At 40.1% G+C, this 15,153-nt stretch overlaps 1 protein-coding gene and 1 long non-coding RNA gene across 2 annotated transcripts in view; one reads left to right on the top strand and one right to left on the bottom strand.

Annotated features, from left to right (window-relative positions):
- LOC124645661 (transcription-associated protein 1) overlaps nt 1-15,153 on the bottom strand; it is a 31,165-nt gene that overhangs the window by 6,332 nt on the left and 9,680 nt on the right. Inside the window, exons 18-38 of the mRNA XM_047185496.1 lie at nt 14,907-15,106; nt 14,594-14,664; nt 14,051-14,256; nt 13,552-13,725; nt 12,969-13,163; nt 12,236-12,379; nt 11,619-11,867; nt 11,074-11,364; nt 10,720-10,833; nt 10,215-10,417; nt 9,236-9,474; nt 8,684-8,912; nt 8,091-8,277; nt 7,527-7,657; nt 6,876-7,026; nt 5,361-5,504; nt 3,929-4,199; nt 3,309-3,520; nt 1,996-2,211; nt 774-1,262; nt 513-677 (exon numbers count right to left, since the gene is read on the bottom strand). Coding sequence (XP_047041452.1) covers nt 513-677; nt 774-1,262; nt 1,996-2,211; nt 3,309-3,520; nt 3,929-4,199; nt 5,361-5,504; nt 6,876-7,026; nt 7,527-7,657; nt 8,091-8,277; nt 8,684-8,912; nt 9,236-9,474; nt 10,215-10,417; nt 10,720-10,833; nt 11,074-11,364; nt 11,619-11,867; nt 12,236-12,379; nt 12,969-13,163; nt 13,552-13,725; nt 14,051-14,256; nt 14,594-14,664; nt 14,907-15,106 — 4,281 coding nt within the window. The remainder of the gene's footprint in view (nt 1-512; nt 678-773; nt 1,263-1,995; nt 2,212-3,308; nt 3,521-3,928; nt 4,200-5,360; nt 5,505-6,875; nt 7,027-7,526; nt 7,658-8,090; nt 8,278-8,683; nt 8,913-9,235; nt 9,475-10,214; nt 10,418-10,719; nt 10,834-11,073; nt 11,365-11,618; nt 11,868-12,235; nt 12,380-12,968; nt 13,164-13,551; nt 13,726-14,050; nt 14,257-14,593; nt 14,665-14,906; nt 15,107-15,153) is intronic.
- LOC124645662 lies at nt 3,113-13,250 on the top strand. The gene is made up of 2 exons (XR_006986261.1): nt 3,113-3,309; nt 12,976-13,250. It is a non-coding gene; the product is annotated as an uncharacterized LOC124645662 (long non-coding RNA).

The raw sequence follows: 15,153 nt of genomic DNA, 5'->3' as shown, positions 1-15,153 counted from the left end.
TATTGCAACCACCATAGGATTCACTTTTGCAAGTAGAAACGCAACACTTTTTCACCATTTTAATAGTTTAAATTGATTTAATACAAAAAAATATAAACAAAATTTTAAATGCTGATTACGCGCCAAGAATGTTCAGGGTTACCGCTAGAAAATAAAAAAAAGCAAAATAAAAATTTATGTTGTTTATGTTTTAATAATAAATACGAATAAATTAATGCGATTGTTATTAATTTGTTGACTTACAATTGTTAAAATAAGATAAAAATATAAGTGATTCAATTGTTTTTGGGAAGACAAAACTTTTGATCACAACATTTTTTTATGCTGGCAAGGTGTTAGAAAGAGACAAACAGCCTCCGTTCGAACTATCCCTCTCGGCTCGGATTTGCCTCTGTGTATTATGCAACCAATTTAGTACCTTATTGCGTTAGAATAGAGTTCATTTTCGTAAATATATATTTTGAGCGTGCGCAATCTTGTTTAGTAATATTATATCTATGTTTGTTACTCACATGGCTCAGAAGATTGAGTATGACATTTCCATCGTATTGGACGAGGCAGGCTAGCAGTTGCGGTATCCATGGCAACCATTGGACAGGCGGAACGCCCACTGAATACTTGTCTAGAGCTTCAGCGAGGCTGTTCTTTTCGTCATCGAAACTTAGCATCCATAGAACCTAAAATAATTGAGACAAAAAATCGTCGAATTAGTTAATCGTCAATATGAATAATATTATAATAAAATATTGTTAGTAATAACGAGTTATTCTTACTTTAGCGCAGTATTTCCTTGATTTAGATTCGTTCTGGTGTCGACAGGCGTGCAAGAAGCAAGTCATAGCGGACACTCCTACTTGTATCTGTCGGGGATCCCTTATGAATATTTGCTCCAAATAGTCTCCCCAGAGGGCCCATGCCTTCACCAACGTATCGTGCAGTTGTACGGCCGCCGCGAACGCTTTGTTCGCGTCCTCCGACCTACCGAGTTGCGCTAAAAGCAAACCTTTGAACGCATAAAACTCAGCGGTCATCTCTTTAGTGAAATACTTAAAGTTCGTGGATTCTATCATATCTATGCCGTCCTGTAATTCCTCCTTGCCTTCAGTCCACGACATTTGAATGTGACACTTGACTTGTTGTCGGATCTTTTGGAAGCAGTCCACGATCGGAACACTAGGTATTGTGTATATTCTGTGCAAAGAGTCTAGGCAGACGCCTGACAAGTTGTGTTTCCTTGCTATCTTTGCGAAGTGAATTATAGCCTGAAATAGATAAGGTAGGATGACAACATTTGTTATGCGACACAGAAGTTGATGTTCTAATAAAATTGTCTACAGTGCTCTACTACTCTGATACAAAAAATCTCCCTCACCACTAAGACATATATAAGACATGATGAGGTACGCCCCACTTGACCGTACGGAGACACGGTATTAACTTAAGAAGCCGATATTGTTGGCTGAAGGGTACGATCAAATGAGGCCAATAAAACTTACTAAGGGGTATTTACTTACATCAGAACTTTGGATTGTGGCAGAGACCTGTGTACAAAATAACACCAGATGCCATTTATCCAAATCCAGTTTGGTGATTACGGCAATGATCCTCAACAATGTTTGAACTCATTGTGCGTGATATTATCACCAGCTGAGCCCGTGAACATGTACTGCTGAGCTTGGGTCATCCTAGATCTTGTTTTCATTTGCCGTAATCACGTATGCCTACTCAAAATACGGTCTGGTAGCCGCAATATCGTTATTAGCATTTTGAATAAGCCCATACTGGCAAGTCTGACCGCCTTCTTAGCTAACGAACGCCTTACAACCGTAACCCATCAGCAGTGGATGTTCACGGGCAGGAACACTACGTCCGGAATAAATTAGCGAGTCTGTAGTCGAATGGCTGCGCAGTAGCAAACTTTGTACTGTGCAGCTAAACAACTATGTTGGAACTCGTCAAGTTATATCGGACATACTATATGTTGGAGGTAGTTACCTGAGCGCTGGCGTGGACGCCGAGCATGCTGTGGTTGGACGCGTGGTCGGCCTGCGAGTCGTAGTGTGACGCGATGAACTGGTAGTGGTGCTGACGCCACGTGAAGATGGCGCCCCAGTGCGACAGCGGGTCGGCTACCACGGGCAGGCGGTTGCGCCACGTCTTCACTATGGCCTTCATATCGTGCAGCGATGTCGGACGGCTGTGCAGCAACCCCTATATAACACCTCAACTTTAGTATTTAATTACTTTAAATTAAAATCCAGGGTTGGGAAGAAGACACAGCCTACACATCTCTGGCGATAGAATGCCTTTAAATAACACAGAAACGTCAGAAATGGTTGTTCGACACAAACATGCTCCATTTAAACATTTTCGGTTCACAGATGTTTATACTCACGGCGTGTATCTGTGAAGACTCGGTGGCTTCCAGGTGTTTCATGTGCTGCGTGGCAGCGTGTAACAGCGATAGATACGCAAGTGAAACGATACGTAGAGCCTTGTTAATCGGCTCCTGTACACAATGGCCGGTGGCGGCGCATTTCTGACGTCTATTTAATTTTAGAATTTTGTTGAGCATAGCATTAAGTTCATCTAAGACTTCGTAGTTATGACTGTAATTCTTATTGTTCTAAATAGTAATCTTTAAATAGCATGCAAAAATTGAAACTAAATAAGTGCGTGAAAGCGTCTAAGATATGAGTAAACTTTTTGTTTAACTATAATTGATTAAAATCGTAAGCTCCTTTTTATAATTATAGAAAGCATTTAGGAAATATTTTAGCACTACAAATGGTGTAAAAGATAAATTATGAAATTAGTTATAACTATGTACATTTAGTTCATGTTATTATGTGTGTGCACGGCGCAAAGTCTACATCATTCTCATTAGTAAAAATGTCTATGCAGACCAAATCCAAAACGCCATACAAAAGTTCTCATCTAATTTGAAATTCTAATATTTTTAATCAACTCAGTTTTGCCCGGTTTCACTGGTTACCGATAAAGTGTCAGTTAGTTATCTGAATGTTAATATTATCTGCCAGATAAAGAATGCTTATCATTTTTACCAGATATTATATATGCTATCTGAGACCTGTGAAACCAAAAGTTATAGACAGATAGTCAGATAAGTTAGAATAGGCTAGCCTAGAGACTAGATTTTTTATCAGTGACCGGTGAAACTGGCTACCAAAATCGCCGAGCCACACGTGTTCTATTTTCAAATCAAATCCAAAGTGTAGTGTCAGTGGCGATTGTGTACAGGAGGTGTTATTGCAAGGAGTGAGGAAGGGTGGGGAGGAGGTACTCACGGTATGTATCTGCGCGGCCTCGCTGAGCTCCATGAGCTGCTGAGCGGCGCGGAGGAGCGGCAGATGCGCGTGGGACACGAGACGGGGTAGACGTCGCCACTCGCGCAGCGCCTGAGCCGCCGCCGCCTCCGCGTGACGTTCTACTCCCGGGAGCTGAGCCTCGCCGCCCGCGCATATGCACAGGTAGCCGCGGTACAGGTTTACTAGCCATGCTACAGGAACGTAACGTGTCATTGAGAATAATTTATGTTATGGATTAATAGTCTCGCATAGAACGTTCACAAAGCTATGTGTTCATCTTTGACTGAGCTTATTATGAAACTGAAGCTGTGGGATTTTTCGAAAGCGTTACCGTTACCGCGGCCCTGGTACATAAAGGGCTTAAGATTTGGATTGGACATGGATTTTAGGCAGTAAGAGTCTGACACTTTCCACGCTGCACCCACAGCCATAAGCGGTCAGTTGATAAGATCCAACCAAAAAATAATAATATGAAAACTGCAGTGGATTTTATCTACACCACTTCAACCGGATATGCTTAATTGACCAACTGAACAATGACCTCAAATACTCGAAAACCACCAATACAATTTTCCAAAAGTTATATCAAAAACACATACCCAATTCCTTAGGACAGTTATATTCAACTTCAGCAAGCGCCTCCTTCATTGTGGTCCAATTAGGATTCCTCCACGAGCTCTCCAATATCAAGAATGGGTCTCTCCCACTCCTTGTCAAGCCCAGTTCCAGTAACGAATCCCATTGGTTGAGCTCCTTGGCGCATTTGAGCCAATGTTGGGTCCAAAGTGTGCACTCTTTATGCATGTTGTATGAGGACGGGTTGGCGGTGTATTCCTGTTTAAGTTTAGCCATAGCGACGTCGTACGCAGCCTGGAAGATTTTATTTATATTCTTGAATTTTACTGTGCAAAGTATATGAGAAATGCTTTATAAGACAAACACTATGTTGTCACTACGTTTTCTTTTTTATGTAAAAATCCGCAGAAGCTGTATTTTTATCCTATATTTTTTTGCAATAAATACACAAGTCAAACTTCTCTGGAAACGAACGTTTTATGCGTGAAAAGGTACGAATTTCACAGACTTTTTTTTCAGAAACAATTCAGCCAAAGCCGAAGTCTATTTACTTTTGAACTAAAATTATCTGTATAAAGCAGTGGTTCTTAACCTTTTTGACATGAGGGACCACTTTAACTAAAGTTTGTCTTGCCGGGGACCTAAATTAGCACTCATTTCTTTATTATTTATCAAAAAAAATCTGTAGTTTTGGGTCAGTTCTACTCAAAGCCAAACGCATGTCGGCAGTTGTGTAGGTAAGCAAATGCAAATAAAGAAAAACTTGCCTATGTAGTTTCCAAATGCGCGAGCGAAGCGAGCGCGAAATTTTTATCGGACTTAAACCAAATATTACGTAAAATGTAGCCCAAACGTACTTAACTTTTTGTTTGTTGACAAATGCAAAAATAAGGGCATATAGTTTCTGATTACGCGAGCGAAGCGAGCGCGAAATTTTTATCGGACTTAAAACTAAAATTACGTAAAATTTAGCCCAAACGTACTTAACGTTTTGTTTGTTGATAAATGCAAAAATAAGGGCCATAATATAGTTTCTGAATACGCGAGCGAAGCGAGCGTGAAATTTTATCGGACTTAAACCAAATATTACGTAAAATTTAGCCCAAACGTACTAACTTTTTGTTTGTTGACAAATGCAAAAATGAGGGCATATATTTTCTGAATATGCGAGCGAAGCGAGCGCGAAATTTTTATTGGACTTCGACAAAATATTACGTAAAATAGCAATAAAATAACAAATATTAAGTAGCTCAAACATACATTTTCATGAATGGGGGGACTAGGTACGACACACCCGATATACGTCCATGCGAAAACCCCCGCTCGCAATTATAAGTCGATAAAAATTAAGTTAGATAACGTATAGCAACGTCGCGAAGCTAAGCTTCGCGGACCACCGGTTAAGAACCACTGGTATAAAGGGTCACAGAGTAATTAAGACTAAGTAATACATACTTGCGCCTGTTCGAAGAAGCCTTGTTGTTCGTACGCTATCGCGACGTTGGTCTCTCTATAGCGCGCGTGTTTCTGCCACAGGCCGGACCACATGTCCTCTTCTTGCAATAGTTCGAACATATCGCTCAGGGAGTCTAGCACCTCCTGTTATATAAACAAATACGGTTGAAAATCTTAAGCAATAAAGATAAATAGATAAAGTCATTTCTTAAGAAAAATAGGTTCAAAATCAGCAGTTTTTGAAGGTCAAGTTTACAGTCCCTAAAATCACCCGCCCTACACCACTTTCTATGTGTTTTTGCTTGGAAGAAGAAATGATGGAACGAACTCCCCAGCAACAATAAAATATTATTTCATAGTATCGGAAGTCACACGCACTTAATTGAACAAACAAATGAAAAAAATCATCGGCCCAAATTCACCGACAACATAAACGTCAATTTTCTTAAAAAAATCATTGTTTACTATAGTTCGGCCATTCAGAGAATGCGTTCCTGACACGTCGCGATTGAACTGACGACGTAACTTTGCAATGGCGTTGCAGTTACGATAAAAATATTTTTGCTGGTTGTTTACCGTTTTAACAATTGAGGAGCATTAAAACAACATTATTATATCAATAATCAATGAATGTTATAATTTTGTGCCAAACTGAGTGTCAAATAACTTGGTAAACAATATTTTTCTAAATCTATACTGCGCTATTACAAGGTTATGTCAGCGGTTTATATTTTGTAGTGCTGTGCTAAAAATAACAGGCAAGTATCGTAATCTGTTCTTATACAGTTATAATATAAAATAATACGTTTTGATTTTCTTTTTAAGAATTGGAAAATAATGGACTATAAGACTTAATTATAACGTTTATGAAATATAAAAATAAAACTATGACCAAACCGCATTTTTATACTTAGATTAAAAATGGTAACCCCAAATGGCGTTATGGGCCGCCATTTTGTGACGCTAAAACAGTCGTCCGTTGTCGTTTCGTGCGCATAGACCACGTTTTTCAAGTGTTTTCGATCTGTTTTTATTTGATTACCCGGCTTTTGTTAGACCGAGATATCAGGATTGATTCTGTTATTGATAATAATATAATTATACATGTAGGCGAAGATGATGATGAAGACACCACCTCCTCAAGCAAATCGGAGTCTGATTAATATTCTGTTCGCACATTCAATTCAATGTACTTGTAACAAAGAATAAATAAAACAATTTTATTATATGAATATTACCTTTTTTTGGTTTCCACTTAAATAACTAAAATATAAAACAAATGATTCCGCCAATTTAAAACGAAAATAATCTTAAAATAATGCGGCGGTTCATTTTGAAGGAACGGTAACGAACTCAGTGTTATGTTGTGCCCATCACTAGTCGTGACTAACTGATAGGTGTCAGGAACGCATTCTCTGAACGGCCGAAGTATACCTACGTTTTTTTTTTTGTCATATTTGTATGTTAATGTTGTCAGTGAAAATGGCCCTAAATTAACTTTAAAAAAATACTCACAGTAGGTGTAGTAGTTTCAATATCATAGTCGTATATCTCAAGCGGCTCCCTTTGGGCTCTGCCACTCGCTTGATCAATAGCCATCTGTTCTAGGTTCAGTGTCATACGATGCCACAAGTTGTGTGTCTTGCCGAGATACTTCATCATGGGTCTGGAGACAAGAAATAAGATTTGAATAAGATCAGCTAGTATGCTGTGATCCAAAACGGCATTATGACATTGTGCAAGCGCATACTAAATTTCGATGTCAATGTAGTAGCAAACGAAGGAGTAAAGAGGGCAGGAAGCACATGGGAGTAGTGTCCTAACATAAGGGTTAACAGGGGTAGTTCATAAGTGATTACATAAAGGAGTACATAGATGTAGTATATAAGGGAGCATACACATAAAAGCGTAGACAGGGGAGTAAATAAGTACGTTGAGTAGTATAAGCGGGAATACATAAGAATGTACGTATAGTACATAAGAGGATACAAGGTAATTCGTAAGTGGTTACATAAGGGGGTAAAAGGGGTAGTACACATAAAGGACTGTGTACTTACTTAAAAGGTACTATCACAGTTGGATAGATAACCGATAAGACAAGAGATATTTTAACTCTAAAAACCCTATTTACTTAACAATAAAGTCGTACACACAATAAATACTTACGGCTTAATACTGACGGGCGGGTTGCACCGCGCCAGCGCCTCGATGAAGGTGTTGAGCGCGCTGAGCGGCTGATCACGCTGCCCAGTGTGTACGCCCGATATTATGAACGGGACTATCTCGTTCATTACCGTCTGTTAATACAAAATTCTGATTAGTTTATAATTTTAAATATTGATGCAACTTGCGGAAGGAGCGATATCCATTTTACGTACTGGAAAAATAAGTTTATCTGGTCTACATATTTTCTGAGTCAAATCTGAGTGAATGGATTCAAAAGCAACCTACAATCGAAATATCATCAATGGATTCAATCGGATCAATGGATTTTCTAGGCTTGGTAACAACCCAAGATTTTTTGACACTACTAAGAATTATAGACTAGAATCTCACAAGAATCTTTTTACATAAATAACATACCCAGGGCCGTCAGTCAGATTTGAGAAAACTCTGATACTGGGGCTTGTTAGGAGTTTAAACCTGCAGCTTACTCGATAAGAAGAATCCCACTCTAAGATACTACTGGCTAGATGACACACTCTAGGATAAATTTCACAGGCTTCTTACCCCCAGTTGCCGTTCATCCAGCGTGGACCACAGCCTCGGGAACAGCCGCAGCCACGTGTGATGTGCCAGCGCATCGTCCATGTGGCACAGTTGAGCTGCGGCCACCACTAGCTGCTCTGTGCGAACGCGACGAGCTAGTTCTAAGAACTCGGATTGCTTGGCCACGATTTGATTTAGGGTTTTAAGTCTGTGGGCAAAGAAAAACATGGGTATGCAAAATATGTAAAGTTTTTAGTCTTGTTTCACAATCGACGTAGCTTACCAAACTAAATTAATCGGGTACCTACAGGTACCTACAGGTACCCGATTAATTTCGAATAGTGTAATTTCAGACCCGATAATACATGTACGTATTGTGTACTGTGTTATTGCAGTAGGAAGGAATCTATCCTATGAATAAAGAAAGAGAACCAAGGAAAGACAACAAGACAATAAGGTTAAAGAATAACCTTTAACTTTTGGTGGGAAATCACCAGTAATATATAGGACTACGCCATAAAGATTCTAGTTAGGTTAACCAAATTGACTGAAAAAAGGTGGCAAAAACACCATAACAGCTTGCTTGACACATAAAAAATGTATTTTTCACTCACCTATTCGTGACAGTCTTAGTGCAATCATCTTTATTAGAGCTTGAATCCAGATCCATATCTAAGACATCTTCCTTATCAGGCTCTAACGAGTCACTGAAGCCATCGGAAGATTCTTCCTTCACGCTGCTGAATATTACGAACGATTTGCGGTCTTCGCTGTCAGCTGAGTTGATTACGGAAGATATGCTGGGGAGCAGGTACTTTGGATTCGATAGGCGGATTTGTGTACCTGAAAAGGTTTAGGAATATTAGTAGACAGTTCATTGGGTTATTAACAATTGGGATGTGTGATATTTATGTAATCGTTATAACTGAAACAGTGTTTCAAAATTTCCCGAAGTATCTGGGCTCCGATCCAGGTAATACAAGTTTGGCCAGTTCCCCATAACGATTTATTGATTTATTACCTTTATTATGTAAAAATAAATAAATCGTTTACCGATTTATAGTTAGATTAGTTAGAAGTTTCTTTACCAAAGTGTGGCATTGATATCACATTAATCCGATAAATATCAAGAAAATCATTACATAAAATATAAAACTACTACTTACTAGGCACACAAGTAACAAGCAGCAGCTCAAGGCACTGCTTAATCCAGAAGTGCTGTCCAATATTATCCCAATTCTGCGAGCAGATGATATACAGCAGCCGGTCGAAGATGCGTCTGCGCACACTCTGGTCGTACACTTCGAAGAATTTAGCACGAATGTTCGGCTGGGGGCAGCGAAGACCTGCTAGGAATGCCGGCTCTAGCTTCATTGATAGCTCTGTCATTTTCAGGTGGTCGTCTCTGTGGGGCAAAACGGTCATAAAATATTACGTTTTTTTTGGGAACATGAAGAAGTATATGTGGTATATCATTGCTCGGGTCGAGATAACTTTTAACCAGATCTGATTGTCTGTTTTGGTGGCCTAGTGGGTAAAGGACCAACCTCTCAAGTATGAGGGCGCGCGTTCGATCCCAGGTCAGGCAAGTACCAATGCAACTTTTCTAAGTTTGTATGTACTTTCTAAGTATATCTTAGACACCATTGGCTGTGTTTCGGATGGCACGTTAAACTGTAGGTCCCGGCTGTCATTGAACATCCTTGGCAGTCGTTACGGGTAGTCAGAAGCCAGTAAGTCTGACACCAGTCTAACCAAGGGGTATCGGGTTGCCCGGGTAACTGGGTTGAGGAGGTCAGATAGGCAGTCGCTTCTTGTAAAGCACTGGTACTCAGCTGAATCCGGTTAGACTGGAAGCCGACCCCAACATGATTGGGAAAAGGCTCGGAGGATGATGATTGTCTGTTTTGACTGAAAACTAAAACGATATTATATCACCATGTACCACATAAGTAAAGTAAGACTTGATAAAAATCAAAACAAATGAACCGACAGAAACTAAAAAGAGTCCTGGTTAAAGGTTTCTTCATATAATAGACTGTATTAGAAGTTCTTACGAAATGTCCAAAGCTATGTGCTGTGCACAGTTCACGGTCTTACAGAGAAGAAACGACAAGAAACTCCCTAGCTAGACCAACTTCTTACCTATAGACATAATTAATAAGCTCCAAAAACAGGGCATTCAGTTCCAAATCATCAGGGAACCGTTTCTCCACATATTGCATGAGTTTGACGAGCAGGATAGACTTCTCTCTGAGCGAGGGCACGGCGGCGGGGGCGGCGGCGCCGACGGCCGGGGCTCGCCACTTCACCCATTCTTCTACCATGCGGATTATTGCTTTCATTACCTGAAGGGGAAAATGTCGGTTAGATATAAACACTTCTTTGAGTTCATTTGGCTGGCTGCCTCATTGATTTGGCTGGGATATCGATTACTACTCAAGATCAAAGTAAAAATGGCTTTTAAATGTCCTTTTGACAAAATCATTAACTTTTGAAATCGTTTCCATTGATGAAGTACTAACTTTACATTTAAATGACATGGAATTCAAGGGCTTTACGTCTTTTCAGAAAGATGTCTAAGTAGTCGGTTACCAGGTTTGGGAAAATTAGTGAAAAAATACAGTTATAAATGAAAAATATAAATTACCTTAGCATCAGTAGTTTTCTCAATAAGCCCCACCAGTATATTACCGATAAAGGTCTTTCTTGTATCCACAGGCATCACGGATACGCGGGCCTTCAGTAAATCTAATGCCAAAATCTGAAAGGGTACATCAATATTTACGTCAACAAAATCATAATTGGACTGTTAAAGTTCTCGTCAAAACTTTTTGGCGGCTCGGAACATCATGCAAGAACCTAAACAAAAGAAGGTGGTGAAGATATCATATGGTTGGGAACATGGTACATATGCGCGTTCTTGCTCTCCGATATTAGCAGCGAGCCACCATGGTTTAACCAAAAATATCAAACCAATTTTATCAAAGAGGTAGGTACTTACAAGTAAATCAGCCAAAGCATGATCAGGATTCGGAGCCACGTGATCTCTAGCCATTCTCTGTAGCACCCTCATCAATGGCTGTAAGAGCCTATCAATATAAGACGGGCTGGAAGCACAGCAGGCCTTCAACATCATCAGAGGTCCTAGTAACGCACTTGCGCCGCTAGGTGGCGTTGTGCCGGCGGCGGCCGTTCCACTAGCGGCCTGACCGCCGGCCGACTTCTCGTATGTGGCTAGACCTTCGAATGCGTACTTGCTTACGCATGCGTATAGGGTTTCTAGTTCTTCGTACTGTGGAAAAGAAGAATATTGATAAATGGAACAGATGAGAAACAATAATTCCGCCCAAATGTGGATTGTATAAAACAGTAAACAGATTTATAATATAAATCTTTCAGATAATAAAATTATCGATTCTTATAACTCCTCTGTTCAAGAGAAACTCTGTATAGGACAGTAAATAAAATAAATAATGATGACATGTTATAATGTACCTACCAGTTCTAGGCTAATATGTATAGTATTAAGTGCAACCAGTCACATACCTTCGACGCCTGCGCAGCTCCAGTAGGTTCAGTCGGGAATATGGCAGTAAGTTTCGCGAGCAGATTATGCGTCAAACGCACTATCTTAGGGTTGGTAGACGACACACAAGCCGCCAGTCCTCGTTGTAGCGGCTTCAAAGCTACGAGGATCTGTTCCCTTCGTAATACTCCGAGTAGGAATACTAGCAGTTCTAGCGCTGTGCATGCGTTTGCGCAACCACCTGCGTTGGCATCGGCTGTTGAGAATACCTTTAAAAAATAAGATTATTATAATTTCATTTATATTTATAAACATATTTATTTAAATACATAAATATAAAGTACAATAATTGTTATACTTTAAATCTTAGCTTTACCAAGCATATAATAAAATAAAAAACTTTATAGAGTCCTTTATACCAAACCTTTTAAAAGCTCCATTCAACAAAACGAACACTTAATACAAACCGTCGTCGTACGCGACATTTGTCTATAGCAGTCGCGGATCTACCATAGTGGACAGTGTATGTAAGCCCACAGCCCTAATTTACTTGTGACATCAAACTTTTTCTTTCTTTTTATGTACATCATGTACCTTCCTTTATGTACACTACACTACGCTTCTTTGTATGACTCACTTTGTCGAGCCAGGCGAGCTTGGGCTCGCACAGATGCGGCCACACGTCGGGCTTGAGCGCCGCCTTGAGCAGCAGCACGCAGCGCCGCGACAGCTGCTCGCCCGGCGACGCGCCCGCCGCGCCGCCCACCGAGCCCTCGTTCACCTGCACATGTGGCCACACACGACACGTGATAATATGGATAACAGGGATAAATTTGGCCTCTAGTGACTTAAAGATAGCATAATGTTCTACCCCAGCGGGGCCCAGCAAGACCAAGGCCTGCCGGAGCTGCGGGATTGTTCGAAAGAGTTACCGCGGCCCTGGTACATAAAAGACCTACGACGGAACACGACAGTAGGATAGATAAAAAAATCAACTACGCATGCGCTTCGGAATCATTTGAGGGAACTGTACGCCAAACAGTTGGGTAAACCGTAACATTAAAAATGCTAGGAAAAAACATGCCCCTTTTTTGACAGACTTCTCAAAAAGGAGGAGCTTATATATTCAGATGTTTATAGTTTTTGAAGATCCAGTTATAAACGATACTGAAAAAGGGCCCAGCGTTACGTTTACCGAAAATATATTGAAAATACATTTCCCTTAGTTGTCCTTGTCCTTTTTCCCTTAGTAGTAGACTATAGACATTTTTTCCGCGATTCCACAAACAACAAGTTCTGAATTCTATTTTAAACACATTACCCCCCCCCCCCCCTATTTCCCCACACAAACAAACGGCATAAATACTTACTTGACAGGCCAGCCTGAGCAGCAAGTTAACGACCACATCGACGTGTTGCCTGTCCAACGGCTTGGCGGCGTCTGGCTCCATCCGCGCGGCGCTGGCCTGCGGACTCGCCCAGCCGGTGTTGAGAGCCTTACGAGCTTCGGAACTGCTCTCGTCTGAGGAGACGCGCTTCATTGCGCCGCTTGGTGATGTGGCCACCTGGGTGTTAGAAGGAGATAATAGAAATGTTTCATTGGAAGTAGATTTTATCATATTTATTGAAATACATGTAAAATTGCGAATGTATTATTTATTTTATTTTATGAAGATAGACATGCAAATTAGACATAATTTACTTTATTGGTAAACGAGCACACCTAAAAAACAAACCATTGTATTAGCTATCCAAAAGAAAAAAAATAAGCTGTATCATGAGACCTTTGTAGTAGCATCCGGTGCAAAATGAGATCTCATTGGAGTAAGACAAGAAGAATAAAGACTCCAGAAATTTTACTGCGATAGATGAAGAAGACCAACATCGTTGTAGCAGGAGATAATTCATAGCAATAAACCTCTATTTTAATTTTACACTCATTACATTACTCACCACATTATCATCATTGGAGTGATCCCGTATTCTCTGCAGCTCCCATTTGAGAGCGACTTCAGCCAAATCCACGGCGAGGCGGCGATGTTCCAGCGAGGCAGTCGCTGAGAAACCTAGACGCTGCATCGCGGCTACCATGTGTCCTACCAGTGCGTGACGTACTGGGAAGTACACCTGGGAAAGAAGTATAATATAAATAATTTATTCAGGTTTTAGGGTATTATGCTGTTTGATTGGGCATGTTAGAGAAAGGGCGATAAAGTGGCAGAATATTTTTTTACCGACTTCCCCTGTGATCTGTGTTTAAGATTTTTTTAAAAATCAATTACTGGTCAAAGGATTTGATTTGCAAAAGTTTAGAGTTTTGAGGATTAATTAAAAAAAAATGGAAGTATGTATTTTGAATTCATCTTTGGAATTAAACCTAAAAGAGTTTTAATTTTTACACATTGTGACCACATAAAATAAATGATATGTGATTTTTGCACTGTCACCATACCTTGTAATGTCTAACAACAAGCTGCAGTATATGGAACAGTTGCTGTACGGAGTGACCGTCTTCCACTATGATCTTCTTGGTCCAGTGCGTGAGCATGGTGTTGCCATCCTCCATGCGTTGTGGCATGGCAGGCGTCAGTATCTCTAGCGCCTGACGCACCACGGAGCGGGCTTCCACTGCGTGCGCTTTTAGGAGACTGTGGAATACTAAAAAAACAAAATAAGGGTAAAACTTATTAAAAATGAAAAAGAAAATATAGTTAAAAAACACGCTTCGTTTCTTAGACAGTCATGTATTGTCATCAGAACTCAGAGCGTTTGTAAAATTTCATCCTAATCGAAGACCAGGAAGTCTGTTAGATCAAGATTCCAAGATATTCTTACATACATAGTTACAAGCGATTCGCTTGTAACACACGCTTATATTAGCTTCGCTTCAAGCGAAGCTAATATAAGCGTTTTAAAAAATAAAGCATGTTTTTGTATACATATACATCAGTTTAATAGAAATTTTAAAATATAAGAAAGGTTTAAGAAAGCTTACCTTGCAACACTATCCGCTTGTGGATAGCGAACTTAGCTATGATATGACTCAAAAGTAGATGTCCGTGATACCTGTGGAATACATGGCATGTAATCTAAACTCAATAACTATACATTTAGAAAAGTCTTTATTACTTCAAAGAAGCGCTATCTCTAATGAACCCCCTTTTGGGGAAAGCAAAAAAAAACTCGTACATAAGGTCTTAAAGTGTAAAAATCAGACATAAATCAACTGCAGAATTCGTGCTTCAGTCCTGAAGTAATTATTATTTCTTAACACATACATCCAACATGGACCATAAAAGCACACTCACCTAGTCGCAGGATCAACAAAGTTCTTGCCAAGCAGACAGGGCCAGGCAAAGGTCATGAGTCTCCTTAGTTTATTGCCTTGCTTCTTATTGTTCGCATCGTGTATATGCGGTGACGCTTGCTCGAGGAGTAGGCAAGCAAACTGCAAGAGAGATATGCGTACCGCGTCCGAACACGCGAACGGATTCTCTGGGTCAATCACCTGAGATAGAAACTGGTATTAATTAACGCGACTATCGTGTATGATTG

This window comes from Helicoverpa zea, chromosome 3, assembly GCF_022581195.2.
Source record: "Helicoverpa zea isolate HzStark_Cry1AcR chromosome 3, ilHelZeax1.1, whole genome shotgun sequence".
In the NCBI taxonomy this organism is placed as follows: Eukaryota; Metazoa; Arthropoda; class Insecta; order Lepidoptera; family Noctuidae; genus Helicoverpa; species Helicoverpa zea.
The sequence above is the reverse complement of the archived record's forward strand: the minus strand, read 5'-3'. Positions and strand labels throughout refer to the sequence as shown.